Source organism: Dromiciops gliroides, chromosome 3 (genome assembly GCF_019393635.1).
Source record: "Dromiciops gliroides isolate mDroGli1 chromosome 3, mDroGli1.pri, whole genome shotgun sequence".
In the NCBI taxonomy this organism is placed as follows: Eukaryota; Metazoa; Chordata; class Mammalia; order Microbiotheria; family Microbiotheriidae; genus Dromiciops; species Dromiciops gliroides.
Genome location: NC_057863.1, coordinates 207,167,135 through 207,186,187, shown reverse-complemented (window position 1 = coordinate 207,186,187; position 19,053 = coordinate 207,167,135). Strand labels below are relative to the sequence as shown.

General features: G+C 35.8%; 1 protein-coding gene across 1 annotated transcript in view; it reads right to left on the bottom strand.

Annotated features, from left to right (window-relative positions):
* Positions 1–57: 57 nt before the first annotated feature.
* Positions 58–19,053, bottom strand: part of EPHA3 (EPH receptor A3) — a 420,397-nt gene continuing 401,401 nt past the window's right edge. The window contains exons 16-17 of the mRNA XM_043996808.1: positions 5,374–5,529; positions 58–3,012 (exon numbers count right to left, since the gene is read on the bottom strand). Coding sequence (XP_043852743.1) covers positions 2,907–3,012; positions 5,374–5,529 — 262 coding nt within the window. The 3' untranslated portion in view covers positions 58–2,906. The remainder of the gene's footprint in view (positions 3,013–5,373; positions 5,530–19,053) is intronic.

Genomic DNA, 19,053 nt, shown 5'->3' with positions numbered 1-19,053 from the left:
ATAGAGAGAGAGAGAAAACTTAAGTTAGATCATGAAAGGAATCACTTCTATATTACAATCTTTAAAAAATACTTTCATTATGTTTATTATAAAAATATAAATGTTTCCACTACAAATCATTTTACATTAGTAAGAGGCCATCTACAATTGCACAACATAAAACTAATTGAGTAATGCTTTGAAAATACAAGTTAAAGTAAATACATATTGCCAATCAAAACACATTTATACATTGCTTATTGAATGCTAAGTACAGCACAACTAGGTATGTTAACAGAAATAAATAATATATGTAAATTATATTTAAGATATAAAAAACAGATAATATGGTACATAACTTTGTGAATGGGTTTCTTGTTTTGTGTGTGTTGGAAATCAATGCAGTTGTGTACAAGGAGATGGCCACAAGCATTCTAGTACCTCTACTCCACAGTTAAGAATCGTACACTGGTATGTTTACATATGTACAGGGAAGAATTGTGTAGAGTAATTTCATAAGAGGTCACTTACAAATAAAATGTAGAAAGGAAGAGAAGGATTTTGTGTAAACAATTCCTACTTGCAATTGGAAACCAAAGCCCACATAAATGAAATTAAACAATCATACCCCAATTTTCTGAGATTCCATAAAATTAATCACTTTTTTTTAATATGCCCATGACAACTTTTAAGAAATTAAATGTGACATAGGAAATATGAGGTTGGGTACAGATTTAGAACTCAAGCAGTAATCTGACCATAGAAACTGCTCTCTTCCTCTTTCAAAATACCTAAGAAGGCAATAAATTGTTCCTCTTCCTAATAACCTTGAAGAAGATTTCAGGTAATGATTTTAACTTAATATTTTCAAGAGGTGGTGAGGAACAATGCTGTCTTCCATCCAATAAAGCATTTAAATAAATTTAGTTAATTGCAAGCAACATTGACAGAATTTGAGTATTAATCGCAAAGCTGAAGTACTGGTAAATTGACCCAGCTCACACCAAAGGTAACATAAATCATCATTTGTTAATTTCGATCTAGGACTGTTTTTTGTATGACATCAGTAAATTTCTATTCTGCCTGACATTGTACCAAAGGAAAACGTCGTCATCTTCATTGTTGTTGTTGAGGGGGCCAGGGGTGTTTGTATACATTTTATTTATTATGGAATAAGTTATTCCTTTATCCTTCATATGTTTAATGTTTCAAGTTTGAAGAAGTTTAAAAAAACACAAATAGTGATAAATCATCTTTCAGGACATATTATTAGTTTTCCACCAGGTACATGTTCTCAATTACTTTTGAGCATGTTCATAGTTACCTTTTGTTGAAAATCTTAACTCCAACAGAGAATGGCTATACTTAATTGTCTATGGATTTTGAGCCATTGGATAGATGTTTGACAGAGACTTAGATGTTGGTCTACTAAAAACCTTTTTAAAAAGCTTCATTCGAGTTTGCTTACTAAATGTGGACCTTGCTTACAGCTTTTCAACATAACCACAGGGCTATATAGTGGAAGACTCTTTCCTGTAATACTATTTCACAGTGATATCAACACTGATGAATTCATTATCATCAAATCGAAGTGAAGTATATTTGCTTAATTACTGTCATTTACTGCTAACAAACATAAACTGAAGCAGTGAGACTAAATGACCTTTCCAAAGTTAGAACATTTTTGACCAGCACTTTAGCCCATTGGTTTGTTACCTTAATTTGGCTTATGGTAAAGGTTTATGATTTGGGAAGAAAGGTTATAAGTCATTATCATTGTGAAATGGTCTATTTATAGATATAAAGACACTGTGTTATAACTGGCAAATAGACCTGATGTAAGCAATTTGGAATTGAATTCCAATTCATTCCAACATTGCCAATGTCTACCCAGAGAACACAGAGTCAGAAATAGTAGCTTTGCCAATTAAGGGAGTCACAGGTCAGTGTATTTAACACATCTCATTATAATAAATTAAGAGACAAAATGATTGAACTCTTCAGGGCTTATTTTAATGCCTGAATTGGAAAATAGGGTTGTCGTTTTTTTCTTCTTAGATAAGGTTATACATACGTATACACACACATACATACATATATGTATGTATGTGTGTATTCATAAAGAAGAGGAGTGAATGTTCTATAAATTTAGAAACTAACTCATGGTATTATTTGCCTAGTTAATTATGTTTCCTAATATTGACTTTTTATGGAAGCATTTGGCACTTGGCAGTAACAATTTCCAAATTTAAACATCAAAGCATAAATATAACACAACAAAAACCCAAAAGGAAATAAATATATTTTTTTCAAAAATTAAGACAATTTTTTTCCCCATGGACATACTTCGGGAATCTAACATAAGGCCAAGAAAACATTTGTAAACTATTACTTAAAACCACTACGAACTTTATTTCTGTATTTTTTTAAACAGATGAGAGTATTAAAATGGCAGGATAGTCAATACGGTCTGGTTGAGGTATAAAGTCCTCTATTTTGCTTGTTTTTAAGGAAACAAAATACCTGTAACAGATCTCTTGTGTGTATAAAAATACTGTAAGTCTTTCTTCTTCAATCTGGGCTGTTGTTATCAAACACTGCCCATGTGTCCACTATGATTTTCACTTGTATGTTTTTTATGGTACTCAGTTTATGTTCAATGGCTCCTTGTTCACAATTTTGTTTTGAAGGACATAAATGAATTTTCCTGAATGTATTCTCACTCATTTACTATAAGGGGAAAAAAACATCCATCCAACCATCCACCAAATGATTAAAAAAAAGTTTATCACTCCGATTTTAAGGCATTTTTTACTCATATTTGAGTGTCTTTGTGGGTATGGAACTTGCAACAATATTCTCAATGCTGAAATATGCTAACTCCAGATGTCACCGCACCTTTGGCAGCAACCACTTTTGTCAAGCTTCTACACAGGAACAGGACCATTCTTGGTATGTGTTTCTAGCGCTTTAATACTACTGATGATCTTCTTCTGTGGCCCAACAACGGTGACACCAACCTTCTTCATGTCACTGTAAGAAAGACAACAAATCTAGTGAATTATTTGAGTGTGTATTAACATACACAGATATGATCATCCTGCCTCCACACACACACACAAATCAACAGAGTAGGTGGTTGTAATGGTCAAAATGTTGGATTTGGATTCAGACAAACCTGAATTCAAATTCTGTCTTCTAAATTTATTAGCTAAGTAACTGGGGAAATCATCTGTAAAATGGCAACTAATAATAGCAACTACCTTAAAACCTTTCATGAAAAGTCTCAAAAGCCAAAGCCCCAAATCAAAAAATCTTGAATGCATCCCTAAGGACAATCTCAGTTAGTCACAGTATCAATCTTACTTCATGACATAAATATAAAAGGAATTTGAGGCACATAGGATTAAATAAAATGTATTGTAATTATAGGCAAGTTTTTGAGGAAAAATAGGAGAATATTACATGAAGAATAAAAAATGGAGGGGGCAGCTAGGTGACACAGTGGTAAAGCACCAGCCCTGGATTCAGGAGGACCTGAGTTCAAATCTGGCCTCAGACACTTGACACTTACTAGCTGTGTGACCCTGGACAAATCACTTAACCCTCATTGCCCTGCAAAAACAACAAAAAAGTAAAAAATGTAGGCTTTTCTCTTTTTATTTACTTGAATTTTGAATAGTTATGGTTTAGATTATAATAAGAGGGGTACATTCTATGTTAAGCAAATCACACTCAGAATGTTTCTTTTCCAGTGTTTTGTTGGAGTAACAGAATGGGTAAGGATTGGGGGTAATGGATAAACTACCATGTGTCTTGGCTCCTTAAAATAAGTAATTTATTTAATATATTCATAACACTTTATTTCCAAGATGATACTCTTATGGCTTTCAATTGGGCATGGTTTAGGTGAAGTTTTGCAGTTGCAATTTCTCCAAATGTTGCTTATTAAATCGATAACTTGCAGCTTTATTTCTCTACTCTGAATCCATTATCTCTCTATCAGGAGATAGGTAAGTATGAGCCTCTGGAATGGTTAACCAGTGAAGTTGTAAATAGCCATTATATTAGCAAACTATTCTTATCAGTCTTGGCTTTGAAGCAAACTGATTAAAGCAATGCTAATCATGAAATTTACCATGCTATATCTCCTGATACTTAAGGTCTATAATAATTACAATTTATATTTTAAAAATATACTTCCACACAGATCATCTCATTTGACCCTCTCAGTATTCCTGTTTAGTAGGCATTATTAATGTTTCTATTTTGCAGATGTAAACTAAGGCTCAGGGAAGAATATGTCCAAAGTTACCTTGCCAGTAAATGGCAAAGCTAGAATTGCTACACCTTTCTGACTATAGGTCATCATGGATGATTTAATGTTTTATGTGTCAGGCCTGGGTCCCCTTTCTAGATTGCATGACATTTGAGGGTAGGTACCGTATCATATTTATCAAACATATCTTATAAAATATATCTATTTGCATATACAACATCTAGCTTTTTAATAAACATTTATTTCTTTATAGTTATCATATAGAAAGTGTTAATAATTGGTTGTTAACATTTAGAATGGAAATGGCCTTAAAAACTTTTTTTTTCCTTCTTAGTCTGAGACATCTTGGGGAAAACACCCCAAAGTAAAAAACAAAACAAAACAAAAAACAAGCAAAAACAAAAACAAACACACACAAAAAAAATACCCTGTCATGTTACAAAAGACTAGTGAGTAAAATGAAAATAGATTTGGGCATATTATATGAGCAATTTTCAATTATCCATAAATATAGAAGGGAGCTTTTGTAAGAATAATTGAAATAATCACAAGAATGATATTCAAAATAGTATACTTAAGACTTGTCTTAGTGGTATGGTTGTAAGATAAGTGTGTGTTTTTGTTTATTTTGTGGAGTACAAAGATGGAAGAAAGAATCTTTGGAACTAGCTGTTAAAAAGTGAAATGATCCAAGCATATATAGTAATAGATAGAGAAACAAGACTCAACTCAATGGCTGGGTAAGAGATGTCAAAGCCATAATTCATACTACTACTACTACTACTACTACTACTACTAGTACCACTACCACCACCACCACCAATAATAATAATAGCAGATATATAACACTGTAAATGACCTTTCTAAATATTATCTCATTTTATCCTCACAATAACCTCAAAAAAGTATGGCTATTATTTCCATTTTACGGATGAGTCAACTGAGGCAGAGAGAGGTCAAATGTCCTAGCTAGGGTGACACAGTTAGTACATGTCTGAGACTGGATTTAAATTCAGTTTTTCCTGACTCTAGACTGTGCTGCTTTCTAATAATAAAATGTTCACTATGGTCTTATTAGAAAACATTGACTTTTAAAAATAAAAACAGTTTCTTACTCGGTAGAAATCTTGGCTATGGTATCACATGAACTGTATTCCACGCCTGTAAAGATGTCTTTGCACTGCCCTGTCCGAATACCATTGAGCCAGTCACCCGTTGTGCGGAAGGTAGTGATGTCAACACTGCTTTGGTCCAAGAGAAGGTTTGATGGCCTGGAAGAAAAGAAACTCATAAAGTCTAGGAATAAAGAGTCAGCAAAGGCTCACGTTGTGTCTAAAAATTGACATTAGCATCAGCAGGGCTTCTAGGCTCCATGTGGGTTCCCTGCTCATTTGTGGAATTTATCTGCCACTTAGGCCTCATCTGTTGAAGCTGGCAGCTTTGAGGAATACTGTGTAATCATCTTGTCTAAGTAGTCTGACTACTCAGCTCACGCCTGCATTTTAAATCATTGAAGCTTTGCCAAAGCAGGATATATATGCTTACATTATAATTTAATTTGTTTAACCATTAGCAAAGATGATGCTAATTTAGAATATATTTATGTGAGTAGACAAGAAGGCCCAAATACTGGTCTGGTTGCTTAGGAGATACGTCCTCTTCCCATTTCATATTCTGCCCACTAAATGTTCACTTGCAGATATTATTCACTTTGCTTTCTGAAGGGTTGTTTGAACATTCCAGACTGCACTTAAAGGAGAATGTAAAGTCAGCATAGCCTGGTTGGTGTTGCTACAAATAATGTCACAAATCCCATTAAGGAATCGTACCACAAAAGGAATCAAAATTTAAATGTAAATAGTGTTAAGTGGAAAACTGGTATCCTGGAGTATGTGAATTAAAGGCATCTAGAGATACTTTCAAGATATGTAGCAAACATTTAAAAAACAAAGGCATCTAGAGATACTTTCAAGATATGTAGCAAACATTTAAAAAGAATGAAAAATATATGGGTTTTACATAAAAACAAAATCTTTTTGCTTTTAACAATAAAAAACCCAACAACAACTAGTAACTTATTTGATTGCTTTCTCATCTCTATAGAATAATCCTTGTGAGACTGGTCTATACATAAATTGACAAATGGCAACTTTATGAAAACATGAAAAAGGCAACAAACAATCAGGCTTTTATTGTTGATTTTCTATAGTCAGGCCATATCCTGGCTGTGATACAATTATAAGATCCCACTATAACTATTTTTTGTTGATTAAAAAAATATTTGGCTTCATAGAAGGAAATGATCTCAAAATGCTATAACAACAGAAACAATCATACTATCTTTAAAGCATTTTAATGTTTGATAAAGATGTTACATATATTATCTCTTTTGATCCTTACAATAACCCTCTGAGGTGGGTGCTAATTATTATCCTCATTTTGCAAATAAGAAAACTGAGGTGGAGAAAGGTTAAGTGATTTTCCCAGGGTCTTCATAAAATCAAAGATCTATAGTTTAAAAGGACTTTGGATTCCATCAAGTACAACTTCTTTTTACTAATGAGGAAACTGAGACCCAAAGAGACTAAATAACTTGCCCAAAGTAACATAGCTAGCAAGTTTCAAACTTCTTGGCCCTAAGTCGAACATTCCATTGATTGCTCATGTGTTATCCCCAACCACATAGTTTTATCTGTTTTTTTAAAGGGAATTTTCACAATGGGCTGTGAAAGTTTCTCTGCTTCTTCTTTTCTTCTTCTTTTCCTCTTTCTTCTTCTCCTTCTTCTCTTCTTCTTTAATTTTTTTGCCGGGCAATGGGGTTTAAGTAACTTGCCCAGGGTCACACAGCTAGTAAGTGTCAAGTGTCTGAGGCCAGATTTGAACTCAGGTCCTCCTGACTCCAGGGCCTGTGGTTTATCCACTGAGCCACCTAGTTGCCCCCTGTGAAGGTTTCTCAAAAGGCATGATGGGCAAAAGTAGTTGATGGGATGTTTCTATTTATACATAAGAAATGGCATAAAGGAAGCTGTCCAAGAAATACAAATAATAATAATAAGGTGGGTTGTTCCTGTAGGCAAAGAGTAAGAGATGACAGAGGGCCAAATTAGTGATGTACTACTGGTACCTGTGAAATGATGAGATCTCCTGTGTTTGTGGGAAGACATGGATAGTAATTACATAGGATAAGATAAATAAATATCTATTTGTGAGTTGGGATCTGAACAGTTGGAGAGACATCCCGATTGATGAATTATGGATCCACAAAAGTTTGGAAAAGTTGTCATAAGGTCAACTCCCTGGCTGTCCCTAAGTCTGGAAATAAGTCAAACCAAAAGAATCAGAAAGAGAGAGAAAGAGAGAGAGAGAGAAAGAGAGAGAGAGAGCGCCCTCATTGTCTGCCTATAAGGAGAAGCCAAGTATATGAGTCTGCTGTATATTGTGTGCAAAAGAGCATGACAACGTAATCCTCTCAGATGTTCCTGATGAGAAATCAAGTCAAAATTCACTTTATAAAAGTTCTCATTTATCAAGCAATGAAATTTCATTAATTACTTCTTGGTAATATGTCTCCCCACTCCCATATGCTGTGAAAATCTAACTGGAGAACACTAGGTATCATAGGCAGTGATGTTTTTGTATATTACTTTCCCAACATAGAAATGGGAAAGAGACTAATCAATTCATGAGACTCTGCTGAACTGAGCCATTCTGACACTGAAGAACTGCCCCTGTTCAACTAATCATTGATTTATACTATCCTGTGAGTAAGTGAGGCACTGTGGCATAGGATGCCAGCCTGGAGTCTAGAAGACCAGAGTTCAAGTCCTGCTTCTGACACATGCTAGCTGTGTAACCAAGTGACTCTTAACCTACCAGTGTCCTATACAACTCTGAAACAATATACATTATAGTTGAGCTACTGACCTGAATGAGGGGAGTTTATTCACGTGTATGAAATCATAGGCCTACATCAAAACCAAAACAAAACAAATGAAAAAAAAAAAGATGCAGTATAATCAATTATGCATGTGTCTTGAAAATTGTATCTTAGGGGCAGCTAGGAGGCACAGTGGATAAAGCACCTGCCGTGGATTCAGGAGGAGCTGAATTCAAATTCAACCTCAGACACTTGACACTTACTAGCTGTGTGACCCTGGGCAAGTCATTTAACCCTCATTGTCCTGCCACCACCACCCCCCAAAAAAAAAAGAAGAAAGAAAAAGAAAAGAAAAAAGAAAGAAAATTGTATCTTAGTGAAATTTGATGGGAAATTAGTGATAGTCTGTACCAATTATGCCTATTCTTTTTTAATGGTTTAATTTCATTTTTATTTGCATACTAAAGTCATATTTACTCCCGTGCCATAAGCTTTTGTTTCTTCAGTTTCTTTTGGGATATCTTTTTCTTTTCTGCAAACTCCTCTTCTGATTTAGGGACAATTTGTTCCTTTTCAGTCAGTATCATCTCAATATGGCAAGGGGAACTCATATATGTGTTGATTTGACCATGAGCCCTGTAAGTATGCCATCACATTTTGGGGGCCTTGTTAACCTGGATATGTCAACGACAAGAGAATCCACATCCAAATCCTTCAGTTCTAGGTCCAATGATGAAAACAGCACATTTATATTTTCTCTCCATTCCCATACTGCTTGACCGTCTTGCTTGCATGTAAATATTACCATAAGAAAGACTATCACTTAACCTGATATTATTACTCTCCACTTCTTCCTGGTAGTATTCTCTTCTCTGAATGGGAATAGGGCTTCAGCAAAGCTCTACTTATATGTCACCTTTGTTCCTGTCTAGCTGTAGTGCTTCTCTGTTCACTTTCCTCTTCTCACAGAATACTGTGCTAATTAATAGCCCAAGTCACTATTAAGGTTCCTATTTGATAAGAACAAAGCCCAGATTAACCGCTATCTTATGTAGCCAAAGTAACAGTTGAGTTTCAGTCTTCTTTATTTTGTCAAGTGATTTGGGGCTAAGAGAGAAAAAATAAACCATGCAGGGTCTAAGTAATGGGATATTCTAATTAATTAGATAACCCATTTAATAAAAAGAATAATCTTCTATATCACACAAAACTCCAAATTTCACACAACACTGACCCATGAACATATATATATATATATATATATATATATAAGCATGCACATACACACAACCAATCAATTATCAAAGTCCTGTTGCTCTGCTTCTGTAACATCTCTCATCTATGTTTCCTTCTCTTCATTCATACTGGCACAACCCCTTAGATTGCTGTGGTAACCTCCTACCTAGACTCCCTATCTCCAGTCTCTTCTTTCTAGGAGCTATCCTTCACACTGTTACCAAAATAATCTTCCTAACAACTGAGTCTGAACAAATCATTTTCCTGTTCAAAAATCTCCATTAGTTCCCTCTTGTCTAGAATAGAGGTGTCAAGCTCCAGGTGGTAAAGCTTCCCAGTGGTAGATGAAAACAGATTCAAATGTAATCAAGAAATGTTTAACAACTAATAATAATAACAATAATAATAATAATAATAAATGCTATATGTATGTAGATAGATAGATAGATAGATAGATAGATAGATAGATAGATAGATAGATAGATAGATAGATAGATAGATAGATAGATAGATAGATAATGGTTACTTGTAATTTTCCGCATCAATATGGATCAGTAGGGATCCCATATTAGCCAGTAGGAAACCATTTCTATTTGAGTTTCAAATCATTGGTCTAGATAATAAAAATAGAAACTACTTCGCCTGGAATTTAAGGGGGATACCTATAGTTAGATGGCATAACCTGGATGAAAATTTTGCAAAGGAGACTGTTATGGGGCAATCGGACAGATAGGAGGAGACCAGAAAAGAGCTATGTAATAAAAATCTTAGTATCGGACACATATACAAAAGGGAGTACACAGGAAGAGATGGTGATCAGCAATGTCAAAGGTAGCCGAGAAGTCCAGAAGGATGAAAATTGAGGAAAAGATCATTCGATTTGTTAATGAAGTTAGCTAACTGGTAAACCTCTGAAAATGCAGTTTCAATTGAATGAGGTCAGAAGCCAGATTGTAGAGAGCAAAGGAGAGAATGAGATGACTGAAAATGGAGGCACCTATTGTGTATGGCTTTTTGAAGGACTTTAGGCATAAAGAGCAGAAGAGACAAAGAATGATACTTATCAGAGATTAAAGGATCAAGTGAGGGTTTTCAAAGATGGGAGAGACATGGGCTTGTTTATAGGCAGTAGGGAACAACCTGTAGATAGAGAGAGTAAGTGGTGGAGTGGGGGATGACAGAGGGAGAAATCTGTTGGAGGAGATGGGTTTTAATGAGATTGTTTGTACAAGTGGAAGGATTAGGCTGGGTGAGGAGTAATACCACCTCTTCATGTGAGACAGGGGTAAAGGGGGAGGTAATGGCAGCAGTCATCTGAGTGATATGAGATGAGGAAAAGGGGAGAAGTAGAAGCTTGTGGGAAGCTCCTTTAAAAGATGAGTCAAGGATCTCACCTGAGAGCAGAGAGGTGAGGATAAAAGGCTTGAGAAGGGATGAAAAGGTTTGGAAGACCCATTGTGGTAAGTGGGAGAGTGATTGATAAGGGGACATAAGAGATAACATTTCTTCATATAGAAGAAACAACAAAGGGATCAGATTGCCCCCCCCCCCAAATAACTTGTAAAAGGGGAATAATGTGTGATAAGGCTGAAAAATAGTTTAAGATATGATGATATTAATGGCTTTAAATGACAGGTCAGTGATATGACAATAATGAGGAAACCTATGAAGGGGGAAATTAGTCCAAAAAAAAAAAAAAAAGATTATCTTTAACCAGGATGAATATCATGATACTGAAAAAGGCAGAAAAACAAAAGTGGAATACCACAAAGGCTGACAAATTTCATTGTCCTGAAGGTGACTTTTAATAGTTTTCTTTTGATGAAAAAAGTATAATATTGAAGCTTCATGTCCTAAACATATCTCACAGATTGTTAATGTGGATTGTGAGTCATTGGTCTTATTCCCTTTAAGCATGGTCTCCATCATTGTGGTTAACTGTGGCTGCTGAGTTGGTTCAGGCTATTGTCTCTCTAAGAGCTCCCAAAGATGAAACTGAAGAAAGCAGAAGATGTTGAATCTCAGCATATAGATTAAGATGGGCCTTAAGCCTCATCTTTAATATGATCTTTAAAGTTGCCAGTCATACAATACATACAGGTAAAGATAGACTTGGGCCATACTCTCCTGAGGTTTTTAGAAAATCACAAATTTGGACCATTGAAGTCAATTCTGGAGCATTTGAATGAATAAATAGGTTTCCTGCTAAACTTAGATACTCCTGTAAAAGATAACAGCATTCTTACAGCTCCATCTTCTCAGTCCCCAAATCCAAGAAAGACAGGAAAATAGCCCAAGCAAAAAAAAAAAAAATTGGCTAAAAACACCTGACAGTGATAAAAAAAAAAAAAAGAAGAGTCTGGGATATGTGCAATCACCATGTACAAAAATGCAATCACCAAGAGCCTCCAAAATTGGTACAGAGGAAGAACTTGAGGAACTTCTGGAAGGCATCTAGAGGAAAACTTAAATGTCCCCTGAATAATTGTGGTTGCCTTGTTAGGTATGGGTGTGTTAAAGCACTTAGAACAGTACCTGTAATACAGTAGGTACTTAATGAATGTTTATTAATTGACTGAGATACAGAATAAAGAAATACTCCAGAAAGAGAAATTGCTAGGTTCTAGCATGATTACTACTGTATTCTTAAATCTATATTTCAGATGATAGCTGACATTAAAATTAAAGAGCTTCATTCTAATCAAGTCATCATTCACTCTGGTCTATAATTCTAATCTGCTGATTGCTTCCTTAAGCAAATGGAATATTGTCCTATACACCTTGCGCTATCCGCCTCTCAAGAGGAAGAACTAGGCTCCACTCACTCCCCAGAGTTCGTAATAGGAAAACAAGAGCTCCAGATTAAGAGATATGACAATGATTGGTGCCTATGTGAATTTAAATGAAAAAAGAATTACAGGGCAGCTAGGTGGCACAGTGGATAAAACGCTGGCCCTGGAGTCAGGAGGACCTGAGTTCAAATCCGGCCTCAGACACTTGACACTTACTAGCTGTGTGACTCTGGGCAAGTCACTTAACCCCAATTGCCTCACCAAAAAAAAAAAAAAAAAAAGAATTACAAATGCCAGATAAATTTTTTTTTAAATAAAAAGGAGAGAATTAAGCCTTACTCATATTTGATATATGGGTTGACACTAATGTCATCACACGATCATTATTTTGAATGGCCTGATATCTCATATATGAAGCAAAGTATCTATAATACAGAGTGTTAAGAGGTAGTGACCTCACTTTGTTCACTTTCAGAAAATTGCATTTTGATGCAATCACAAAGTGTTAAACTAAGATTTTCAAAAACAATGAACCATATTGATTCCCATTGCTCTAACTAAAAAACATCACTGCTACTATTTTAGTGAGTGCAAAAAAAGTTGTTCTTTAAGCATAAAAAATTGAAAACATTGTTTATTTCATTTTAAAATAAAAGTTCTATTGGGGGCATATTTCATAAACTGCACAATATATTAGTTTTGTGCTACAGGTATATAATGTCTAAGTAAATGAATATATCACAAGGTTGCACAGTGGATAGAGTGTTGGATCAGGGAAAGTCAGAAAGATCTTATTTCAAATGCTGCCTTTGACTCTGACTAACTGTATGAAGCTATTTTATTTTATTTATATTTAGGGTTTCGGAGTGGGGCAGCTAGGTGGTGCAGTGGATAAAGTTGCCTGTCCTGGAGTTAGAAGACTCATGTTCCTTAGTTCAAATTTGGCTTCAGATACTTATTAGTTTTGTGGCCAAGGCAGCTAGGTTGCTCAATGGATAGAGTCAAAAAGACCTGAGTTCAAAGTTGGCCTCAGAAACTTACTAAGTATGTGATCCTGGGCAAGTTACTTAACCTTTGTTTGCCTTAATTGATTGGAAAAGGAAATGACAAACAACTCAAGTATCTTTGCCAAGAAAACTTTATGGACAGTATGGTGCACAGTCACAAAGAGTCAGACACAACCCAACAACATTACAAAAGAGTTTGTTTTTTCCCTCTGAATTTGTCAGTTCATACTAACTAATCTTACAAGTTATATTATGAATTTTTAAATTACTCATCACCACAAAAGGCCAAGTTTTAAAGAACTGTGTATAAAGTACTTAGACTTTAGAGAACTTCAATATACAAACACAAATCCTTTTTTTTTTCCTAGAGTAAACTTCTTTTGATAAAATCATAGATTTAGAGCTAGAAGTGACCTTAGAGGTGTGGAAATTTATTTTGATTTGGGGATCCTACCTTTAGGCTGAGATTAGAAAACCTTAGGCTCTCAGGGTCTCTTCTGTGTGAGAGGCGCTGGTGGCCCTCCCCCTCTGCTTCAGCTGAGCCAAAAAGCCCTGTGGGCTATACAAGACGCCAGGTCAGACAGCTGGGGTAGGGAGCACTAGCTCCCTTTACCCTGAGTAGAGCTATCTGAGAGATCTTGGGCTTGTCCAGGCCAGGCTCTGGTGTAGCCTGTGCTGAGGCACGTGAAGCTCGAGCTTCCCCCCCCCCCCCCAAGCTGCAGCTCTGGCTGGCAGATTAGCTTGATGTGTGTGGGGGCGCAAAAAGCCCTGAGATTTGAGTGGAGGAAAGAAAGATAAATATAGATAGATAGATAGATAGATAGATAGATAGATAGATAGATAGATAGATAGATAGATAGATATAGATATAGATATAGACCTGGGAGTTAGACAGAGAAGGGGGCTGACAAGAGGACTGGAGGCTGGCTGAGTGACAAGATTAGGGGACCAGCAGACAAGCTTAAACGGGGCGGGGGGGGGTGCTACAAGGACACAGGAGAAGGCTAAAGGACTAGGAGCAGAGAAGAGAGGCCGAAGGACAAGAGGACGGGGCAGACAGACAGACAGAACAGGAGGCAGCGGAGATCACAGAAGTGGTCAGCACAGGGTACAGGTTGGAGAAAGCGAAGATTAAGGCAGGTGGAGTTAGAAGTGAAAGTAAAGCAGGGAAGCTGAAGTGAAGGAGAAAAAGAGTGAAAGTTAAAGAAAAGTGGAACATACCCTAAGGCAAGAGGAAGTTAAGGCCCTTATTGTATTAAAAAGGTTCCAAGCTCAGCTGGCAGAAGCACTGGAATGGGAATGCAGTCAGGTTGTACATTTTATTTCCCTGTATTCTTAATTTTAAATAGTATCTCATAAATAAACTCTGCTTTGATTATTTAGTTAAGAGGCTTCTTAATCTTTTGCTTATCAATTTTGGGAGTGGAGTAGTGTGGTGGAACTTTATAAATGGCCCACATTAAATTAATAGTAGTCAGATAGCCAGTTAGTCAAAAGTCCCCAGATTAGTCCTCCATAGATTAGTACCCCCAAATTAGCCTAGTCATTCAAAATATTTTCACAGAGAGTATCTAGTCTATCCCTTTCACTTTATTAATAATGACACTGAATCCTTAAGTGGAGATAACTTGACCAAATTTACAAAGGTTTCAAGGGATATAACTATGATTTGGATGCATGGTCTCTGACCCCAAATTCAGCAATTGTTCTATTATGTGGCTTTGATATCCTTCCTCAGAAAATATCTGATACTTCACAGTTTTCTGGGTTTAAATTTTTTTTAGAACAAGACTATGTATATGTATATATATATATGCACATACAAATATAAATATATGTACACATGCAAAGAGATAGATAAACACATATATTCTGCCCTTAATGAATATAATTTGAAGAATTTCAATCTTCGTCTAAAAAAACTGAATGTCATTTACAAACTCAGGAACTAAATGAATGGATATCTAAAATGCATGGATATAGAGGGAAGAAAAACCTCTAGCAATTCCAAATGAAAATGTCTGGGGAAAGTTAGAGTAATAATGATTATTATATTAGCATGCCAGAAGACAAGGTAAGGTGTATTGAATCAATTGTAGGATATTTAAGAAAAGGAAATGATGTGAAAACTAGGAAACATGACAGTTTTAAAAATCATCTAGAGACACAACGGTCAGTATATCCCAGAATACAACATGTTAGGGATAAACAGTAGCTGCATAGCGACACCTACCTAGATCCTGCTGTTTGTCCCAAGAATAGCAGCACGTTTTATTTATAGTTCTGTGGGTATGAAGTATCAAGCCTCAAGGCATTTATTCAGAATATTTATGAAGTGTGCCTTATAGTAAGATGTGAGTAATTTCCCAATTCAAGATAGTTCATTCTTTCAAAGTAAACTTTAGTCAAAGAAAAGGGGGAAGGCTGTCTCAACAACAGCTTAGAGGAAATTAGTATAAACAAGTTGAAAAAGAACAGGATGCAGAGATTAGGCATTAGAGTGGCCCAACAGAGTTTTTATGTTTATAACTTGGATCAAAGCATCACCAAGACAAAAAAATGACCTAATTTTAATGTAAGTGACCCCAGAATAACCAGCACTGTAAAGTATCATTTTTCTCCTCATAGGGTTTCTCTGAGGATTGCAAGCAAAAATTGGTTCCGTTCCTCCTCAGAGAGGACATCTGGATAGTTTATCAATGAATAGGAATTTGTCTCTCACTGTGAAGAGCCTGTGATGTCTCTTCACATGCACCAAGGGAATGCTGGGCTTTTTGAGCATCTGCATGGATCGGCATTTTTTTGGACCCATCCCCCAGACAGTGGTCTGACTGGGAAATTTATGGGCTGGATGATGTGCGCCATGAGCTCACACTTTTACTGGACAAATTAGATGGGTTTCAATCCGTGCAGCTGTAAACGATGTCCTGCAGAGTTCCACCTGATCTTTTACAGCTTTTCATAAATCAGTACCTACTAGTCACAGACTGCGGTCATTAAAAAGAAATCATGGAAATTACATATTTGCTCAGGGGAAGCAAAAATATAATGTTCCTCCTAGTCTCTCTCCCTCCTCCCTGTTAGGTTTATAATTTTCCCCACTTTGTTGCTTTTCATAGTCTTGCCCCTCTAGAGTACAATAGAAATGGGCAGGATCCTATTTTTTTCCTCTCCTTGTTTTATCATTGTATATAATTCATGCCTATTAATACAGAACACTCAAGAAACCTTCCCATAAACAAATAGACACAGAATCCAAGACTTATATTTTTTGTGCATGGAAGCTTTAAGCTAAGAAATGTTCTCAAATTCATGCTAGAGTTCTAAAGGTTGGAATCTAAGAGGGACTTCAAAACAAGAAATTTTCTGGGACACCCATCAGTTCTAGACCCCTTTTCCTCCCCTCCCCCAAAGAAATATATCAATAATGAACAGTGGGGCTTCTTTCTCTATATTTTCCAAACCAGCAATAAACTCATACTGAAACTCCACAACAGCAACAAACTCATATTGAAATGGGGGCCACTAAACCGTACATAAGGATCTCTGCAGGCCACAAATTGACTTATTTTTAAATGTATTATTATCTAGGTTTCATTTTATTTTCATTTATTTTATTAAACAATTCTCAATTACATTTTTTTTGTTCATGCCACACTTGGAAGAATTGTAGGCTACATGCAGCATGCCAGTCAGACACCTTTGCTCCACATGACACATGTTTGAAGTAATATATGAAAATGTAATTATTGTTAATAATAATGCTGCTAATAAAAACTCCAAATAAATTTTGTTGTCATTTTTCAGTCATTTCAGTCATGTCCGACTCTTCATGACCCTATTCAGGGCTTTCTTGGCAAAGATAATGGAGTAATTTGCCATTTCCTTCTCCAGCTCATTTTACAGATGAGGAAACTAAGTGAAACAGGTTGAAATACAGTGGTGTAAATGCATATTATTAATCCCATAAATCACTATAGCAATATTAATAATGATATTTATATACTGCTTACTATATGCCAGGCACTGTGCCAAGTGCTTTTACGTATTTTATCTCATTTCATCCTCACAACAACCCTAGGACATAGGTGCTATTATTATCCCTAATTTTCAGATGTGGAAACTGAGGCAAATGGAGGTTAAATGACTCACTGGGGCTCACACAGCTAGTAAGTATGTGAATTTGAAATCAGGTGACTCCAGGCACTCTGTTCACTGAATCATCTAGCTGCCCCAATACTATTTTAGGGTAAAAAAGACAATTTTAAGTGACTACACTTCACTGATACTTTTATAACATTCAATGCTTAAATTACTGCTAACCACATTTGTATTTTCTTACTTTATTCCACCGTGTGTATGTGGGGGACAGCATGTATAATATGCCTCTGTCTCTACTTCTACAACCACATCTAGATATAATACATACAAAAAGAGTTAAACATTACTATATATTATATAAATTCATTTGCTTAGGCTAAAGATTAGTTCAACCTATTTTCCCCTAACATTAAAAATTCAGCTAGTATCACATAATTTTAATGTCATCTCCAACTAAGAATAATTTTGAATGTCTTTCATTCCCAATAGGACACTGGTAAATAAATGACACATTAAGGAGAACTTGAGTCGTTGTGTTTATTTTAATTATCCCTAGACCTTCAGGACCAGAATCTTTGCAGTTATAGCTATTATGACTGGTTTAATACCTCCCGGTGGTAAAATTAGTTACTTTGTTCTTTGAGGGGAAAGAAAACCCACCTGGGTATCTGGCATATTTGCTTCCCTCCAAATGTTCCTATCATATTTACTCAGTGAGAAAGTCACCCTGCTATTGTTATTCTTTCTATTGGAGGTCAAAATTGTTTTAAGTAATAAAATCAGAGTTTACTGGGGGAGATGAAGAGGCAGGATTGTATCAAATTGTCATTGAAGAATGTCATCATTCCTCATTAATGCAAGGTTATAGCAATTTTGGTTTTAATTCCTGCTTATTTTTCTTAGTCAGAAGTTTACATTATCTTTAATATATAAATTTCTAAATAAATTTCATTGATTTCACTTTAATTTCACTGGACTAGAATATCAATGTCAGCACACCCAAATGAATCATCATCCTTTTATTACATCCTAAAAAAAGTATAGGGGCAGCTAGGTGGCGCAGTGGATAGAGCACTGGCCCTGGAGTCAGGAGTACCTGAGTTCAAATCTGGCCTCAGACACTTAACACTTACTAGCTGTGTGACCCTGGGCAAGTCATTTAACCCCAATTGCCTCACTAAAAAAAAAAAAAAAGTATACATGTGTGTATATGTGTCTGTCTGTCTGTCTATGTATGTATGTATACACAAAAGAGTTCAACCATGAATCCCCCCACCCCCACAAAAAGAAAACAATTTGTCCTTAAATAATCACCATCAACATTGAGGAGAACAAGTGACTTTTGGAACTATCCCAGGGAAGTTACAACAGGTTCCAATGGTCCTTTATATTCTAGGATGCATTTGAGAGCTAGCACAAGACCCAGCTTGGCCTTCCAAAAATACTTTGGTTTCTCCAAGAGCTGAGAGAAAGTGACCAGATCAAATAGTCATCATATAGAGGACAATTCACATTTATATAGTATTTTATGACTTACAAAGTATATTCTTCACAAAGCCTTGTGGGATGAAAGTGTAATTCTTGTATCTATTTTCATCCCACATGAGGAAACTGTTTACAGATGTTCAGTAACCTGCTCTTGGTGCAAACAGATAGTAAACACGTTGGGGCTATGATTTTAACCTTGGTCTATTGTTTTTCTTTTTTTTTTGAGGGGGGTGGCAATGAGGGTTAAGCAACTTGCCCAGGGTCACACAGCTAGTAAGTATCAAGTGTCTGAGG